This window comes from Lineus longissimus, chromosome 2 (genome assembly GCF_910592395.1).
Source record: "Lineus longissimus chromosome 2, tnLinLong1.2, whole genome shotgun sequence".
Taxonomy (NCBI): domain Eukaryota; kingdom Metazoa; phylum Nemertea; class Pilidiophora; order Heteronemertea; family Lineidae; genus Lineus; species Lineus longissimus.
In genome coordinates, this window is record NC_088309.1 from 7235857 (window position 1) to 7250470 (window position 14614).

General features: G+C 41.2%; 2 protein-coding genes across 2 annotated transcripts; one reads left to right on the forward strand and one right to left on the reverse strand.

The window, feature by feature from the left end:
• The first annotated feature begins 447 nt into the window (after window positions 1–447).
• On the forward strand, window positions 448–10394 carry LOC135482457 (NACHT and WD repeat domain-containing protein 2-like). The gene is made up of 7 exons (XM_064762466.1): window positions 448–561; window positions 3280–3546; window positions 3775–3863; window positions 4169–4288; window positions 4562–4748; window positions 5178–5306; window positions 5609–10394. Exons 1-7 carry the CDS (start codon window positions 522–524, stop codon window positions 10228–10230), a joined length of 5454 nt encoding a protein of 1817 aa, XP_064618536.1. The 5' UTR covers window positions 448–521; the 3' UTR covers window positions 10231–10394.
• A 335-nt stretch (window positions 10395–10729) lies between these two features.
• On the reverse strand, window positions 10730–14445 carry LOC135482460 (electron transfer flavoprotein subunit alpha, mitochondrial-like). The gene is made up of 9 exons (XM_064762471.1): window positions 14292–14445; window positions 13794–13946; window positions 13400–13481; window positions 13030–13112; window positions 12648–12747; window positions 12120–12332; window positions 11610–11761; window positions 11219–11365; window positions 10730–11105 (listed from the first exon to the last, which is right to left on the reverse strand). Exons 1-9 carry the CDS (start codon window positions 14331–14333, stop codon window positions 11073–11075), a joined length of 1005 nt encoding a protein of 334 aa, XP_064618541.1. The 5' UTR covers window positions 14334–14445; the 3' UTR covers window positions 10730–11072.
• Window positions 14446–14614: the final 169 nt, after the last annotated feature.

A 14614-nucleotide genomic window follows, 5' to 3' on the forward strand; every position in this document is an offset into this window, starting at 1 on the left:
CAATGTCTGCTCTGACCCGTCTGTGACATCCATCCACAATGCGTAGAATTGCCCATGTTTCGGTGATGAGGACAGATGCCATCTGAATTATAGCATCTGTCCTCATTTGAAAACAGAGTTGCGTGACTCGGTAACTTCGACGGTCGTCTAATCTAAATCTGTTTTTTCTGGATGACACTTCCTTTAATTTTGTAATAACGCGGGCTATCCATATTTTACACCTCGTTTCCATACTGCTGTATTCAAATAATCTTCACACAAAACGAAAGTTGATAATCGGTATTAAAAGCTCATGGCTGAATTACTTAAAAAACGTTTTAAGGCTCATTGCACCAGTGCGCTCCCTAATGGCGTACATGGTTACCATTGTACATAGCAACCTTAAAAGACTTCGTTGTATTGATTGTTCTCCGGCAGACGACACTGGCTTCGAATGATATGGTGAAAGCGTCGATGGCATTATGTTTATATGAACATGAAAGTGTCTGTTAAAACAAATCTGTGAGCAGGGCGAGGGAGATATGGCTTTTAGCAGGAGAGTTAGAAACTACCCTGGTATTGGTAAGTTATATATTGATATCGTCTGCTTGTGTTTTGAATGTCGTCTGCTTGTGTTTAGAAAGTAAACATGAATGTGAGTTAACATGAAGAGCGCTCCCTATCAGTTTATAGAGGTTCCCTACAGGATTCCTCCCCTAAACAGCTAAAAGATACTGACCCACCGCTTACAGATGAAATGAGAAGTATACACTTATGCAGGACCTTGAAAGGGGATCCCCTCCCCGCATGCGTTCCCAGGGTGACGAAGCGGCAGCAAAGCGTCACAAATAGGCTGCAGCGTTCACACTCACAGGACTATCGGAAGTTCACATATTGAATGGGTACTGATATCTGATATTTGTATTAACAGAACTATACAGGAGAATCATGCAGTGTAGAATGTCTGAACATTGGACATTTGTCAACATAGTCACATCCTTCAGGTTGTGACTTTGTCCGCCTGACGCCAATTTGGGTGGAATTTATATGTAGATAATTTATTAATCTTTTATCGACGACTTTCTTTTCGTGCAGCGCTCACCAATGAAATATTGATTCTTTTGCGTCTTGTTTTTGTCACAACACATATACACTTCCAGAAGAATATTCCCCCATCTTACAGCCTACAAACACAGACGAAGTGGGACTCTTTCATGGCGGAAAAAGACCACTGATATTTTGCCTGATATTTTACATGGCTATCAAAACCCAAGATATTTCAGAACGGACCAATGGAAAAGTTGCGTTTTCGACAAAACCCCGCACAGTCGTGCTAATAGGTCTATAGGGAACATGGGGTTATTTGTATACAAAATCCACGAACTTTCAATGAATGTTCATGTATAAGGCTTGATATTATATCTAGTTTTGGTGTAATACAGCGGATCGGATTGATCCTGAGCCTTTTCCCACTGAGCTTTTGTGCTTCTCAATTATATGTGCCAGGTAAAAGGCCTCTGTAAATTTTTGTTTACCCTCGAGCTAATCATGGCTTCAATGAAAATTCGCGAAGTATATGTATGAAACGCACCGGCTTAAAAGTAGCCTACACCACATATTGTTTGTCAAATGAAAAAAAGAAAATCTTTCCACATTAAGAGGTAAAAGATTGAACGATTTACATTTTTCCGGATCAAAACTCTTTAGTCTTGGACGTAAATTAAAATCCTTAACGCGTACCTGTTTTGCCGAAAACCAAAATAACCCCAACTATTTGTTTGGTATTTTCTTTAGCCAGCATTTAATTCTATTAGCTCAACACAACGTCAATATTTTTAAACCAATTTTACATTCTGTGATTCTGTGTGAATTTGAGACAATACTAATAAATTGGACTTAAACATTTTAGGCTGGTCGAAAACGGCTTTGCATCCGAGTCCACGAAGCGCAAATTAAAAAGCTATCAAAAGTGTTTGCAGATTCATACCAATCCAAATGGGCGGGCGAGCGTCTTCAATTAAATTTACTTAGTTTTTTTGTATTTTGGAAAACCTATACAGTCTTTTATTTGTATGCAAGGCTCTTTTGCATTTAAAAGCTAATTTAGATGCCGTATAAGACATTTGATTTCGCAGAGAGACTGACACAGCGGCATGACGACATCGTTCCAATTGAAAGACAGTGCTGGTCCCGCGGATCGCCGCTACGCATAAGGTACTGTTCGCCTATCCACAAAACCAGCGGGCAAACCGAAATTCAACTGAACTCTAGTGATGATCAGATGGTCTTCTCCATCGTGTCATAGATTTCCCCCAGCTCTTTCAGTCAACCACGCCAACAGAAATGAAATAAAACGCCACCTAATCTCAATAGCTTCCCATAGTATAAACTATGAATATCCTTTTGATAAGAGACGTTACCATCATTGATATTTGGCTGGCACCCTTAACTTCATAAACACATCCTACAAAATACATTGTAAGAGCATAAACACTGGCAAACATTCAACTTTTGTCCCCGGCAATTGTCATTTGGCCTTGATGAAATGGCACGATAGACCTACTTCTTTTCAAAAGCGTTCTCCATGATAAGGACACGTTAGGACATCCGGACATGTCTTTTTAAAGGTAAACTATAGGCAGGATGGCCTAAAATGTTGCCCAGATGCCCAGCTTCCTGAGGAGAACTCGAAACTACTAGAATTTATCAATGGAACTTTGAACGGCCCGGTTAAAAGCCCCCATTTCGATTAGCGTTTTGTGATAGGTCTCCTTTAAGCCGCCTAATCTTTATCATCACAGGTCGATCCCTTTCTCAGCATCATGCTTTGGTAATGCATGTGACCTTTAAGTGTCAACCTATCTTAACATAATGCTTTGGTAATGTGTGTGTCCTTTAAGTTTCATGATCATGCTTTGGTAACGTGCATGTCCCTAATTTTTCATCATCATCATCATCATCCCCAGATTTGGGCCCTTGCCATCATGATACCATTCTTGTGTCTCACCACCCATTTTATCTTAAAGGGAGACTATAGGCAGGAGCCAGGTCAGAATTACTTACAAGAAGTCGACAATAGTGGTCTCCTATCTCACCGTACATCTAAACTTATTCATGCTTGTATGAAGAATATCATCATTGCTGTCAGAACAAAACACAGCCAAGAAACCTAATCTCTTGTCACCAGACCTTCAATTTGACCTAGCTCCTGCCTCATCCCCGCAAGGTTAGAGCTTTTAATTTGCCTGTTATTGAGATGGACCTGTTACTCACCTCGGACATCCATTTGTGTCTTTCCAGGGGCTGAGGGGGTTAATAAGTCACAGCGCCAGAATGGTGCCTTCAGAGCAGCCCATGGGAAACAGCCCAGTGTGGTCACTGCCATGGACAACACCATGCTCACCGATCTGGACCGTCTTAGCCAAGAAGCAACATTTCGATATGGAGCATGCAGGGAAGAAGAATTGGAAGTAGTCGACAAGATTCTCTTTGGCAATATTTCTTTTGAAGATTTGCCTAACTTCAAGTCAAATGTGGTGCGAGTCTACTTATGTTCTATGTTCACAGGTAAGTAAGTGGTCCTTTGAGTAGGGGATATTCTTTTCCTCCATTTCATGTGTGTTCTCACTTCTTTGGTGTTCCTTAAATAATTTTTTATCCTCATACTTGCAATTCCATAAGAAAGAGTACAAGTAGCAAAGGCCTACATTGTTAAAGGAAGAGTCAAAAAAAAGAAAAAGACATTTACCAATCCTTATCACAGGGCCTTATCAGTCCACTGCATTTTCAATTCAGATTCAGTGAATGAAAGGAATGCACTGATGGAACAAGCCTACCCAAGAATTCGTCAGATACTCAGGGAACAGTACGGACTGGAGTTTTCGGTAAGTGTTGCTCACAAATATCTCAGCATTGATGTGATTGCTCTGGCAAATGCAAATGAAGGCCCCTGTCTCATCTGGAGAAAATGGGAAAGAGTGATAAACTAAAACAATAGCCTCAAAGCCTTCTTCTCTTGGAAAAATATTGTTAAGTCATGAACTTCTTAAGTTGTTTTCAAGCTGCCTGGAGGGCATTAAAGTTGAGTGGAACTTTGGATAAGGTGATGTGAAAAGTAAGATTATAAGATAAAGCTATGCAAAGTGAATGTTCTTGTAAAGTGGTCTCTTCATCCTTTTACCTTTCATAGGTTGTCGATCTGAGGTGGGGTATTCCAGCCCTTGATGATGATGGCAACCATGAGTTTGAGGACTTTGCTCTACATCATCTGAAGGATTGCAGGGAGGACTCACTGGGACCTAGTTTTGTGGTAAGCCGACAGCTAAATGGCAAGGGAGTTCGACACAGATAGTTTACTTCTTAAGCAGCAGAAACTTTTTGATATATAAGCATTACCCTCATTAGTTGAATACGGCACAGCAGACCCATATTTATCTCCTGCTAATTGGTTAACAAGCCTTTCACGGCACAGGATAAATGTCACATCAAATAATTTAAAACTTTGAACATGACTTGATGATTTCCAATTCTTTCTCCTACTTGGGTGACCACCTGCGTGAAACCATTTCTCTCCTTTGAACAGGCACTCATTGGACAGAAGAATGGACGCCGCACGTTACCATTCACTGTTGAGCGTATGGTTTTTGACAGTATTATAGAGGCACTCAAAGAAGATGGAAAGGACACCACTATTCTTGAGAAGTGGTATATACGTGATCAGAACAGCATACCAAACGTCTATGTCCTCCAGTCACTTTCTTCCAACCAAGGTATATTGAGGAAATGATAGCAAAAACTGATTGTAACATTGATATATCATAAGCTAAAACTGCAAACTCATCCATCCCGTGATCTTATTCAATGCCCCTTTGATAAAAGACATTCCATCATGCCCACTTTTTGAAAAGGATACAGGCATAATGAATAGGTCAGTTGCTCCCTACACTGAGAATTTTGAACTTATAAGAGTAGTAGGAGTTTTTTCCAGGCCTGAACTATGCCACAGAGTTATTGTATTGGGGAACACAGAGCTTTGTAAACAAAGCTAGCAACTATTGTGCATACTTGTATCAGTAGCACCATCTGCAGAGGAACTAAGGAAATATCATTTTTGCCAGCCTGACAGTTTCCTTCTGCCAGCAGTATTATTCAGCTGTAAACTTACTCTTGATTGATAAGTTATTTGCATTCCACTCCAGATGCAGACAAACCAGAAAACTGGCAGACAGTCTACAAAGAACTCACCGAGTTGCTTGAGTGTGGCACCAAAATATGCATGAAGAAGAAGGAAATTGACCACAAACTCATCATTAAACTCCAGCAATCAGGTAAGATCACAACTCACAAGGTAACCAAGAATCCGATGTCATCTAGTGGCGCACACTCTTGGTTAGCAGTCAACAGCTAGCAGTCAGCAGTCTTGGTTCGAAGACGCAACCATAGCATGAGATGCACAAAACAGAATCAGATTAAGGGCCTTTCTGATTTTTTCTCTAAAGGGGTCCTTTGCATCCAGACCTGCACTCTCCCTGGTGATGTCTATGGACCAGATTCCAAAAAAATCGCTTGTGTCAGGATCTTCTGCTCACAGATACTCAAGAACTAAAATGGCCATGTATTTTCATTACAGAACTTGGGGCTGAGATTAGCGGTGGTATACCATCAACAGAACGAGACTACAGGACAAAGAACTGTGCCTGTTTCTTTCGCATGATATCAGATCTTCCTGATCGGTTGAATGAAAAGAATGCATGGAAATACATTGATTTCATTCAAGACACAAAACAAGCAGATGACAAATTACAGGTTTATTTACAAGAAATGAAGACCGAAATGAATAACCTCATGGATGGAAGTTCCAATGTCAATAAGTCGTGCATTGATTGGAGTGGGAAGGAGGGGGTTGACCCTGTTGCTCATAGGACATATATAAACCAAATGTGCACATTATTTGAAAAGTATGTGCTAGATCTCGCTACTGTGAACTCTTACAAAAATGAAGCAAAATCTTTTGGAGACGACGTTTTTCGTGAGGCGCTTCGACATTGGAAAATAGCACGTATGTACAGTGACAATTTCTCTGGTCGCCAGTCAGCGATCGAGAAGATAAAGAAATACTTGTTCAGTGACACGAGAAAGATTCTAGTCCTCCATGGTGAGAGTGGGGAGGGTAAGAGTACCTTGGTGGCTCATGCAGCCAGTCAAGTTCAGAGGATACTCAAGGAGATGGACTTGCCAATTGCTATCAGTGTTGCGCTGAGATTCCTTGGGACGACAACGAAGAGTATGAATGTCTACGAGGCGATGAGGAGTATTTGCCACCAGGTGGCATACACAGGCAACATGTTCCGGCATAGGATACCAACAGACATGAAAGGAATAAAGAAGTATTTCATGGATGTAATCCAGAAAGGGGAATTTCATGGGATGTTGGTGTTGTTTCTTGACTCCCTTGAAGAGCTTGTGGATGTTGAGGATGAACACAAATTGACCTGGGTACCTTCCAGGATAGCGGAGAACGTCCGAATCATCATCACAACGAAACCAGGAAAGAGTGGTGTTCTGGATAAACTAAAGAGCATCATTGACGACCCGGAGATGTTCTTCGAACTTGACAAACTTGATTCAAATGACTGTGAGAATATGGTGAAGTATCATATGAAGAACAATAACCGGGCTTTTGTTTACAACCAATGGTTGAGCATAACAGCAGCAGTAAAGAAATGCCAAAGCCCATTGTTCATCAGACTGATTTTTGAAGAAATCAGACTATGGAATTCTTGGACTGTTGTTTCAGAAGATGCATTAGGTTCGTCAGTATCAGACTGCCTAGATAGGTTGTTAGCGAAGTGGGAGGCTAGTCATGGAGACGTTTTGGTCAAACACTGCCTCTCATATCTTGCAGTCAGCAAAAACGGGTTGAGCGAGGCAGAGCTGTTAGACTTGCTTAGCATAGATGATGTTGCTCTGAACTCACTGTTAGAACGCTTGGATTATTCATGGCAGCCACCCATGAGGAGATTCCCTCCAATTCTGTGGGCGAGATTGAAACAAGACATCAAGCCCTACCTGTTTGTTCATGAAGCGGACAACATACTGGTGATGACGTGGCGTCACGCTGCCATGAAGGAGAAGATAAACACAAGGTACATGAACAGCCTAGACAAATTGTTGCATTTCCATAGGCATTTAGCAGATTACTACCTTGGAAGGTGGGGAGGGATTGCAAAGAAACCATTCCAATATCCACTCAAAATGGCAGAGAAATTCCACCTGCAGAACAGAAACTGTTCTGCTTGTCGGTACGTGCCAGAACAGCCGGTCATTTTCATAACCAACAATGGGTTGAAGAAGATTTACAATCTCAGGAAGCTCAGCCAGCTACCATACCATCTGGCCAAAAGCTACAACCACGCACTTCTCAAAAGTGAGGTCTACTTCAACCATGACTGGATCTATGCAAAACTCAAAGTGTGTTCCCTTGCAGAGTTACTCACAGATTATCGCTACCTGGATGAAAGAGAGGTGAACATAGTTGCATCTGCCCTGAAGATGTCAGAATTTGCCCTCCTAATCAACCCAGAGATCATAGGATTTGAGTTGTCTGGTCGTCTTCTACCTCATTATACGAAGTTTCAGCAAATACAGAATTTGATTGACCAATGTGATCTGACTGCCATGAAGCACTGTCCTTTGGTACCCAACTTCCAACTCTACACAGCTCCAGGTGGACCACTACAGTACACTTGTCAAGTTGAAGAAGGTATCAAGAGTCTGGTTGATGTTAATCTGATCCATACTTCTGACTCTCTTCTTCTTGCTGCCAAAGCTTACTACAGCAGCAACGTCAGAGTCTGGGACGTCACCCAGGGAGAGCCAAAGCCCGACATCATTTTCTCTGGTCCAGGTGAGATGTTTCCTACACCGGATGGAACCAAACTCATCATGTTCCGCAACTACAAGAAAGTTGAAATCTACCTCACAGCAACTGGGGCACTCTTGTCAGAAATAGAGTATGGCAATGGTAAACCACTACACGTATCCATCACAAACAGATACCTAGCATTTACATTAGAGAAAATTGCCTGTCCCTATGTCATAGATTTTGACTTAAACACGCTCCTCCACAAGATGACCTATCAATCACAGATTGTAGCCTTGTCACAAGATGGTAAATATTTGATCTGCAATGCTGGACATGTCTTGGCCGTGCATGAAATTCCAATGATGGAGAGGAAATGTGTGATGACGGGAGACGACATTCCAAAACAGATTCAGTTCACCAAGAAGAATACGAAACTGTTTGTTCTGACCGGATCAAATATCCTTCAGTCTGTTACCTTGGATATTGTCAACAGGAAAGCCAACACATCTCAACTCGTTAGAGATCTCGGCATGAAAGAATTCGTCCTGTCACACACAGAGAAATACATCCTGGCTCGATGCGCCCGCTACCTGTTTGTGTTTGACACAAAAACAGAGACAGTTGTCCATCGCCTGCAGAAGATGCCACAAGGCGCATTGCTGGATGAACTTTCAAACTTTGTAGGGGCTGGTTTCACTCCAAACGATTCTCTAGTTGTAGCTGCACGGGCTACAAACCTGGCAGTCTGGGATACCAAGACTGGTACACCAATGCGTCTGCTCCAAGTTGCCACAACACCAATCAAGAGATTGTTTTTGACCAATGCCATGAACAAAGCAATCACGCTTCTTGAGAACAACTCTCTTCAAGTTTGGAACTTCCATAATCTCTGCATTGACATGCAGCATCGAAAACAGGTTACCAATGGTGGAGTTGTTTCTCTGAGTGTGTCTAAGAATGGTAAGCTTGTATGCCATGGGGACAAACATGCTGACGCAGCAGTCGTGGACCTGGGGTCAACCAATGGTGATGTCTTATACACATTCCAACACAGCGAGAAGCAAAACGAGAAGATCAAGAGCACAGAGATGGGCGCAAATGGCCAGTTCATGATCACAAGGGGGCCAGATGATGAAACAGACCCTGGTCATAAGCCTTGGAGTCAACTGACAGAAGATAAACTCTGGGAAGTCTCAAGTGGGAAGAAGCTGTGTACAGTGCCTGGAGTACGCTACAGCACTGTCAGTAACGCAGGCAACCTAGCAGCATTTTTCCAGTGTCGGTTCTTCGATGCCGATCCAGATGGCGATATGTCTTTTAACTGTGTTCTCTATGACACTCAGACAAAAGAGCAAGAATCAATCGACTATCCAACAGGGATGTTGATGAGTAAACCGTTCTTCGACAATGATGGGGGTACTATCATCTACCTCTCGCAGAGAAGGTCTAAAGGAATCCAGCTTAACACCCACACAGTCGTGAAGAATTCTCACCCTATCAAGTCATACAGCATGAAGGATATCAACAAAGATGCTTCACCTATGGATCATTTCCTGGACGTATGGCCCAGCAAGGTACTCCTGAACGCTGCAGTGATTGCCTACAGTAAAAAAGTGGATCATTTCAGCTTCACAACAGAGCTGGAAATAAACAGGGACAGGCCAATGGCCAAGGGCATTCTCATTGTTGACTTGAATAAAATGACGGTTCTCCAAGATTGTAAGAACTTGATGAGAAGTGACTCCAATATCACCAGATCACTGATCTCACGTGATGCCTCACATGGCATTGACGATCAGCTGCGTGTATTCGATTTGAAAACCTCCAAACCAAACAATCAATTGACCGCATTAGACTTGGACGTGGAGTTTGGACAGTATCGTCTGCTCATGCGTGGGAAATATTTGGCATATTTCTCACCAGACAAGAAACATCTGATGGTTCTGAGGACGAGCGATGGTGTTAAGGTGGGGTCATGTTTCATCCACTGCCCAGGCACATGCCTCGAGATCGGCCATGATGACAGGATGATTATTGTCGGTTGCGAAGATGGCAGGGTCATGGTTCTTTCCCTGATCCTTGAGCTTGCAGATCCAGTCAGGGAATTCATCAGCTACCTTCCCAGCAGAAACAAGCAGGGCAGACGACCATCCAATATGCTTTCTAATGATGTCAAACATGCAAGCACGTCAATCTACGATCAGAGAAGACTTGCTACCAAAATGAGATTGGAAAAACAACTGATGGACAGAAAGGCACCAAGTTTTAAAACCGTTGCCACTGGAGCATTGATTCTGAATAGGACAAGACAGGTATCCCTCACAAGTAACACAATAAATCCTAGTCAGGAAAAGATCCAAATGAGCAAGGCCTGCACAATTCAGTAAACAAAACGTTTATCGGTTTAGGTTATTATTTGTACCAGTCCTCTGGCTAGCCAAAGCGCCAAGCACATTACAAAATGTGTAATTTTCGAGTTTGCTAAAAAAGGTTTAATGTTTTGTAATAATTTTAAGTCTGTTATACCATAATTCAGTATTTTTTGGACATAAATCAACATGATTTTTTTATTTTTCCAAGTGTTTGTGCTAAAATTTTATATATACATGTATGACTTCATAAACAACGTGTACAGTATTATCAAATAAAATGTAATCCATGGAGGTTTACTTCCTGCTGAATTTTGACTCGATGCCTTTGTCTAAGCAGCAAGAGAGAGCTTATCACAGCATTATCACAGGTGCTGATGTCACTTTCACGCATCTGTCCTATCCACTGTGCGCAACATCCGTCTTATCCACTCTGACAGCCCAAGTCTCAGATCTTTTCCTATGTTTAATTGTCCCTATCCCAAAAGCACTGAGAAAGACCAAAGTAACAAAAATATCAAATTTGTACAGTATTTTTTTCATTCTCATTTTGTTATTATATACATTTCACAGTCAAAATACAACCAACAGTCACTCACCCGAGGCCACGGATTTTACATCGAAATCAAATTGTCACAATCATGGTCACTGTCTATTTTGGTACCCTTCTGTGCAAGAAAAGCCACATACACTACATTTTTCCTTCAATTGAGATAATTATCCAAGCTTGGAAGAGGTCCCACTTGTATTACATACTCAAACAGGCTTCGTACTGGAGACCAACCTGGTTTTATCTGAATCAAGTCATAGTCTTTAGGAGTTTATTCCTTCTCTGGCTGAAGTCTTCAAGATGGTGTTTTTTACTTGAGCTGCTCTGTCATTTCTGGTACAGCCTGCAATTACAAGAAACACCATTAGGAGTCTTTGAAATATTTACACCTCTTTTGCAACAGAATTATGATTATGATGCTATACAATTTTAAGACTTCCCGGACAATTTACTTACTTTGAAAAGATCAGCCACCAAGCCAAAGTCCGCAACTTGGAAAATGGGAGCTTCAGGATCCTTGTTGATGGCCACAATCGTCTTACTATCCTTCATCCCAGCAAGATGCTGGATGGCACCAGAAATACCAACAGCTACATAAAGCTCCTGAAATGAAGAATTTTTGAAATGATTCTTTAAAAAGCAGATGAAACTATTTTTGGTGAGTTCATAATTTTGTAAGAAAATCACACTAATGTGACTAAGTTTAAAGCCACGGTTTGCAAACTGTACAATAACTTAATGGGTTGCAAGGTAAAGCATCTTGTAGAGAGAGAGAAACAAGATTCTGCCGAAAATCTTGGCATTTTGAAAAGTGGCATGTTTACTAATGCATCACCACTTTACTTACTGGCGCTACAATCTTGCCTGTCTGTCCAACCTGCATGTCATTGGGAACAAATCCAGCATCCACAGCTGCACGAGAAGCACCCACGGCAGCATTCAGCTTGTCGGCGAGGGCATAGAGAAGCTTGAAATTTTCACCATTTTTCATTCCACGGCCTTGAAAAAGATTGCAAAGACTTTGAGCACGTGCTTTAAGCGAGCAAGTCAAAATTACATTAAACCATGAAGACTAACATGCTTCATCTCACCCTGGACTGCCTCCCCTGCATCTTTTCTTGAAAGATAAACAAGACACCCTTCAAGCATCAACAGTATATTTCAAATATCCATCACAGGGGTATGGGCTTCTGGCTGGTGATCCTACTTGCCAATCTGTTGCATCAGTTCCTGTCTGAAATGTCCTTCCAGTGAGATGCAGCATTCGTGGCTCAACCTTGTAATGTCACTAAATAACACTCTTATTTACTTTCAAGACAGAACCTTTAAAAAGAATGACCAAGGATATAATGCCTACCTCCTGAAATCACAGTTTTTGCACTCGTCAACTCTGGTCGATCGCTTTTGCTCAATTCCTGTCCAAGAAATGATGACAAGTCATTCTTGACATCTGCACTGACAGCCTCGGAGGCAGCAGCGACTTCTTGCATTTCTGCTGGTGGGAATGATGTCCCTCTTACTGTCACCAGATGCACACTCTCCTTTGACTTGACCGTTTGAAGTGCGTTACCTGGAAGGATGAAAATGAAATTTATGATAACATTTGCATCAATTTGCAGTTAGTAATCAGAGGTAGATGAATCTTCAAACCTGAATCTTTCACCCAAGCAAGACCATAAAAGAATGAAAATACTTACACTCGAACTCAGTCATACTTATAGTCAAAGTTTTCAGTTCACTACCCCAGGCAACTTTTCAGTTCACTACCCCATCTTTATTGTCATTTACACTGATAAAAATTTCATCTACCAACCAGATAGCCTCAAAGGAGCTTTACCCGAATTATACTTATTACAACAGCACAATAATGTAGCATTCAACTTACCCGCATAAATTGTCCTAACAAATGTATCTGGTGACTCGATTCCTGTGATATCTGATATGGGTGACACATCAAGTTTGGCGGCTATTCTCGGCATAAGATTCTGAAAATTTGTTTTGAGACTATGTAAAACAAACAAACATAACTCTATTCATAACACTTTTAAGAACCTCAAAGATAAACAATAGTAATTATGTTTCAATTCAGTACTATTTATCTATTGTTAAAGAAAATATGCTCAAACCAAATGTCAAAACTTCTGCTGACCTACTGAAGGCATCTAAAAGGACGGCAATTAAATCTGAAAGTACCTTCAACCGATGGTAAAGTTTTCTCTGCTAGTTAATAAACTTGTCTGTACCAACTGCCAAATGATAACTATTACCTTTCCAAATGCTGTTGCTCCAGCAACTATATGTGAAAATTTGAACTGTTCTTGGGTGGCTAGGACAATGGGGGTGAAGGCCTCTGAAATAACAGAAAATGCAATAACAACATGGTTCAATATCTCATTTGTGTAAAACTTGCCAAATATTAACTTACATAATGTGCTCTGAGCTGACAACAACATGTTTTCTAACAACAGATTCCAAGTCAAACAAAGTAAACTAGAAAATATTGGGGGATAGCACTGTTAAACTGTTTCACATGAATTTTTGTTCTCTTTCAACATCAGAAACTGAAACCAGTTGGTTGAACCTCTGCAACGCAGTTTTACTTGGTTATTTTGGGCAGCTCAGAATACAGGGAGTTACCTGGTAGGAATCCTTTAAATGCATCATTATCTGCAAGAAGGACTTTGCTAATACCCTTGACTTTGCTGATCTCTTCCACGACCTGAAACAGTGATAAAACCAATCATAGAAAATTTGAATCTGGTAAAATATCAGTAGTACGTAGCTGTGTCTTTGGTACAGACCTTGACAAGAAATGAATGATCTGCTAAGCTACATCGAGTTTGATTGTCACAATTTCATGCTTACTAACTGCTATGATAGATAGATGCATTGAGTACTGGTTGCACTAGCAGAGTGCAAATAAATGTAAATACCACCAGTTACGCCAAGTGAAGACCATTCTACCTAATTCTACTCCAAACCAATGGTCTATCAGACCATTACTTCAATCTTCCACTTTTGAATACTTTACCTTGGAGCATTGTGAGCCTATAACAAGACATGACACATCACCGCCAAGCTCAGTAGCTGCTGAGACAGCATTCAATGTGATAGGCGTCAAGGACTCATTGTTGTGCTCAGCTATGACCAGAGTGCTCTTGAATCGCTGCGACAACTGGGACAGCTGGAAATGCAAGAAAAGATAAGCTTGAAAAAAAATCATTCAGCGATTCACCAGACTCTCGTTCCCCACACATGACTCAGTGACTAAGTGAAAGTTTCTTTCTCTTTTCTTAGTTTCTTCTTTCTATCTGGCAACTTGCCCTCGCCCAGTACAATAGACAGGATATGTAAGTCTGCACTATATATAATGAGGTCATATACTGTAAATGGGATGAAATATATGTGTATGTTTGACCACAATGACTTGATTTGCTTGATGTATTGCTGTGTGCATAGTAGCCTAGTGCATTGCCACCACTTGTGAGTATGTGACACATTTGTGTTGATTAGAAGGTGGAATATTTACCATTCGAGAAAGTCCTCGGTTAGAACGGAAGGTAGACAACATTGTGTAGGTATAAATGACCTTCTTGATTACTGGCGGCCTAAAGTTCGATTGTTTAGGACGATTTTGAGTGGGTAAAATAAAGAAGCAGTCGAGCTTTCGCAACTGGCTAAAGGTGAAGGTCGGTTTAGAGATGCCGGTCACCGACAGAGGGTGCTCCCATTCAGTCTTGGTCTCAGGTACATTAAAATTTTTGTGAATGTAAAATGTGCGTGACTTACACTACTGATAGGTTGCGCCTGGAAACAAGAGTGTATAGTGCAATACGTCATGACATCAATTAT

Excerpts from the sequence above, each read along its gene's own strand:
- LOC135482460 (XM_064762471.1), bottom strand. The coding sequence starts at position 14,333 with ATGTTGTCTACCTTCCGTTCTAACCGAGGACTTTCTCGAATG. Across the intron at positions 13,482-13,793 it reads TAGGCTCACAATGCTCCAAG|GTCGTGGAAGAGATCAGCAA; the intron begins GTAAAGTATTCA and ends TCACTGTTTCAG. Across the intron at positions 11,366-11,609 it reads CAGGCAAGATTGTAGCGCCA|GAGCTTTATGTAGCTGTTGG; the intron begins GTAAGTAAAGTG and ends TCTTCATTTCAG.
- LOC135482457 (XM_064762466.1), top strand. The coding sequence starts at position 522 with ATGGCTTTTAGCAGGAGAGTTAGAAACTACCCTGGTATTG. Across the intron at positions 3,547-3,774 it reads CTTATGTTCTATGTTCACAG|ATTCAGTGAATGAAAGGAAT; the intron begins GTAAGTAAGTGG and ends TTTTCAATTCAG. Across the intron at positions 3,864-4,168 it reads AGTACGGACTGGAGTTTTCG|GTTGTCGATCTGAGGTGGGG; the intron begins GTAAGTGTTGCT and ends TACCTTTCATAG.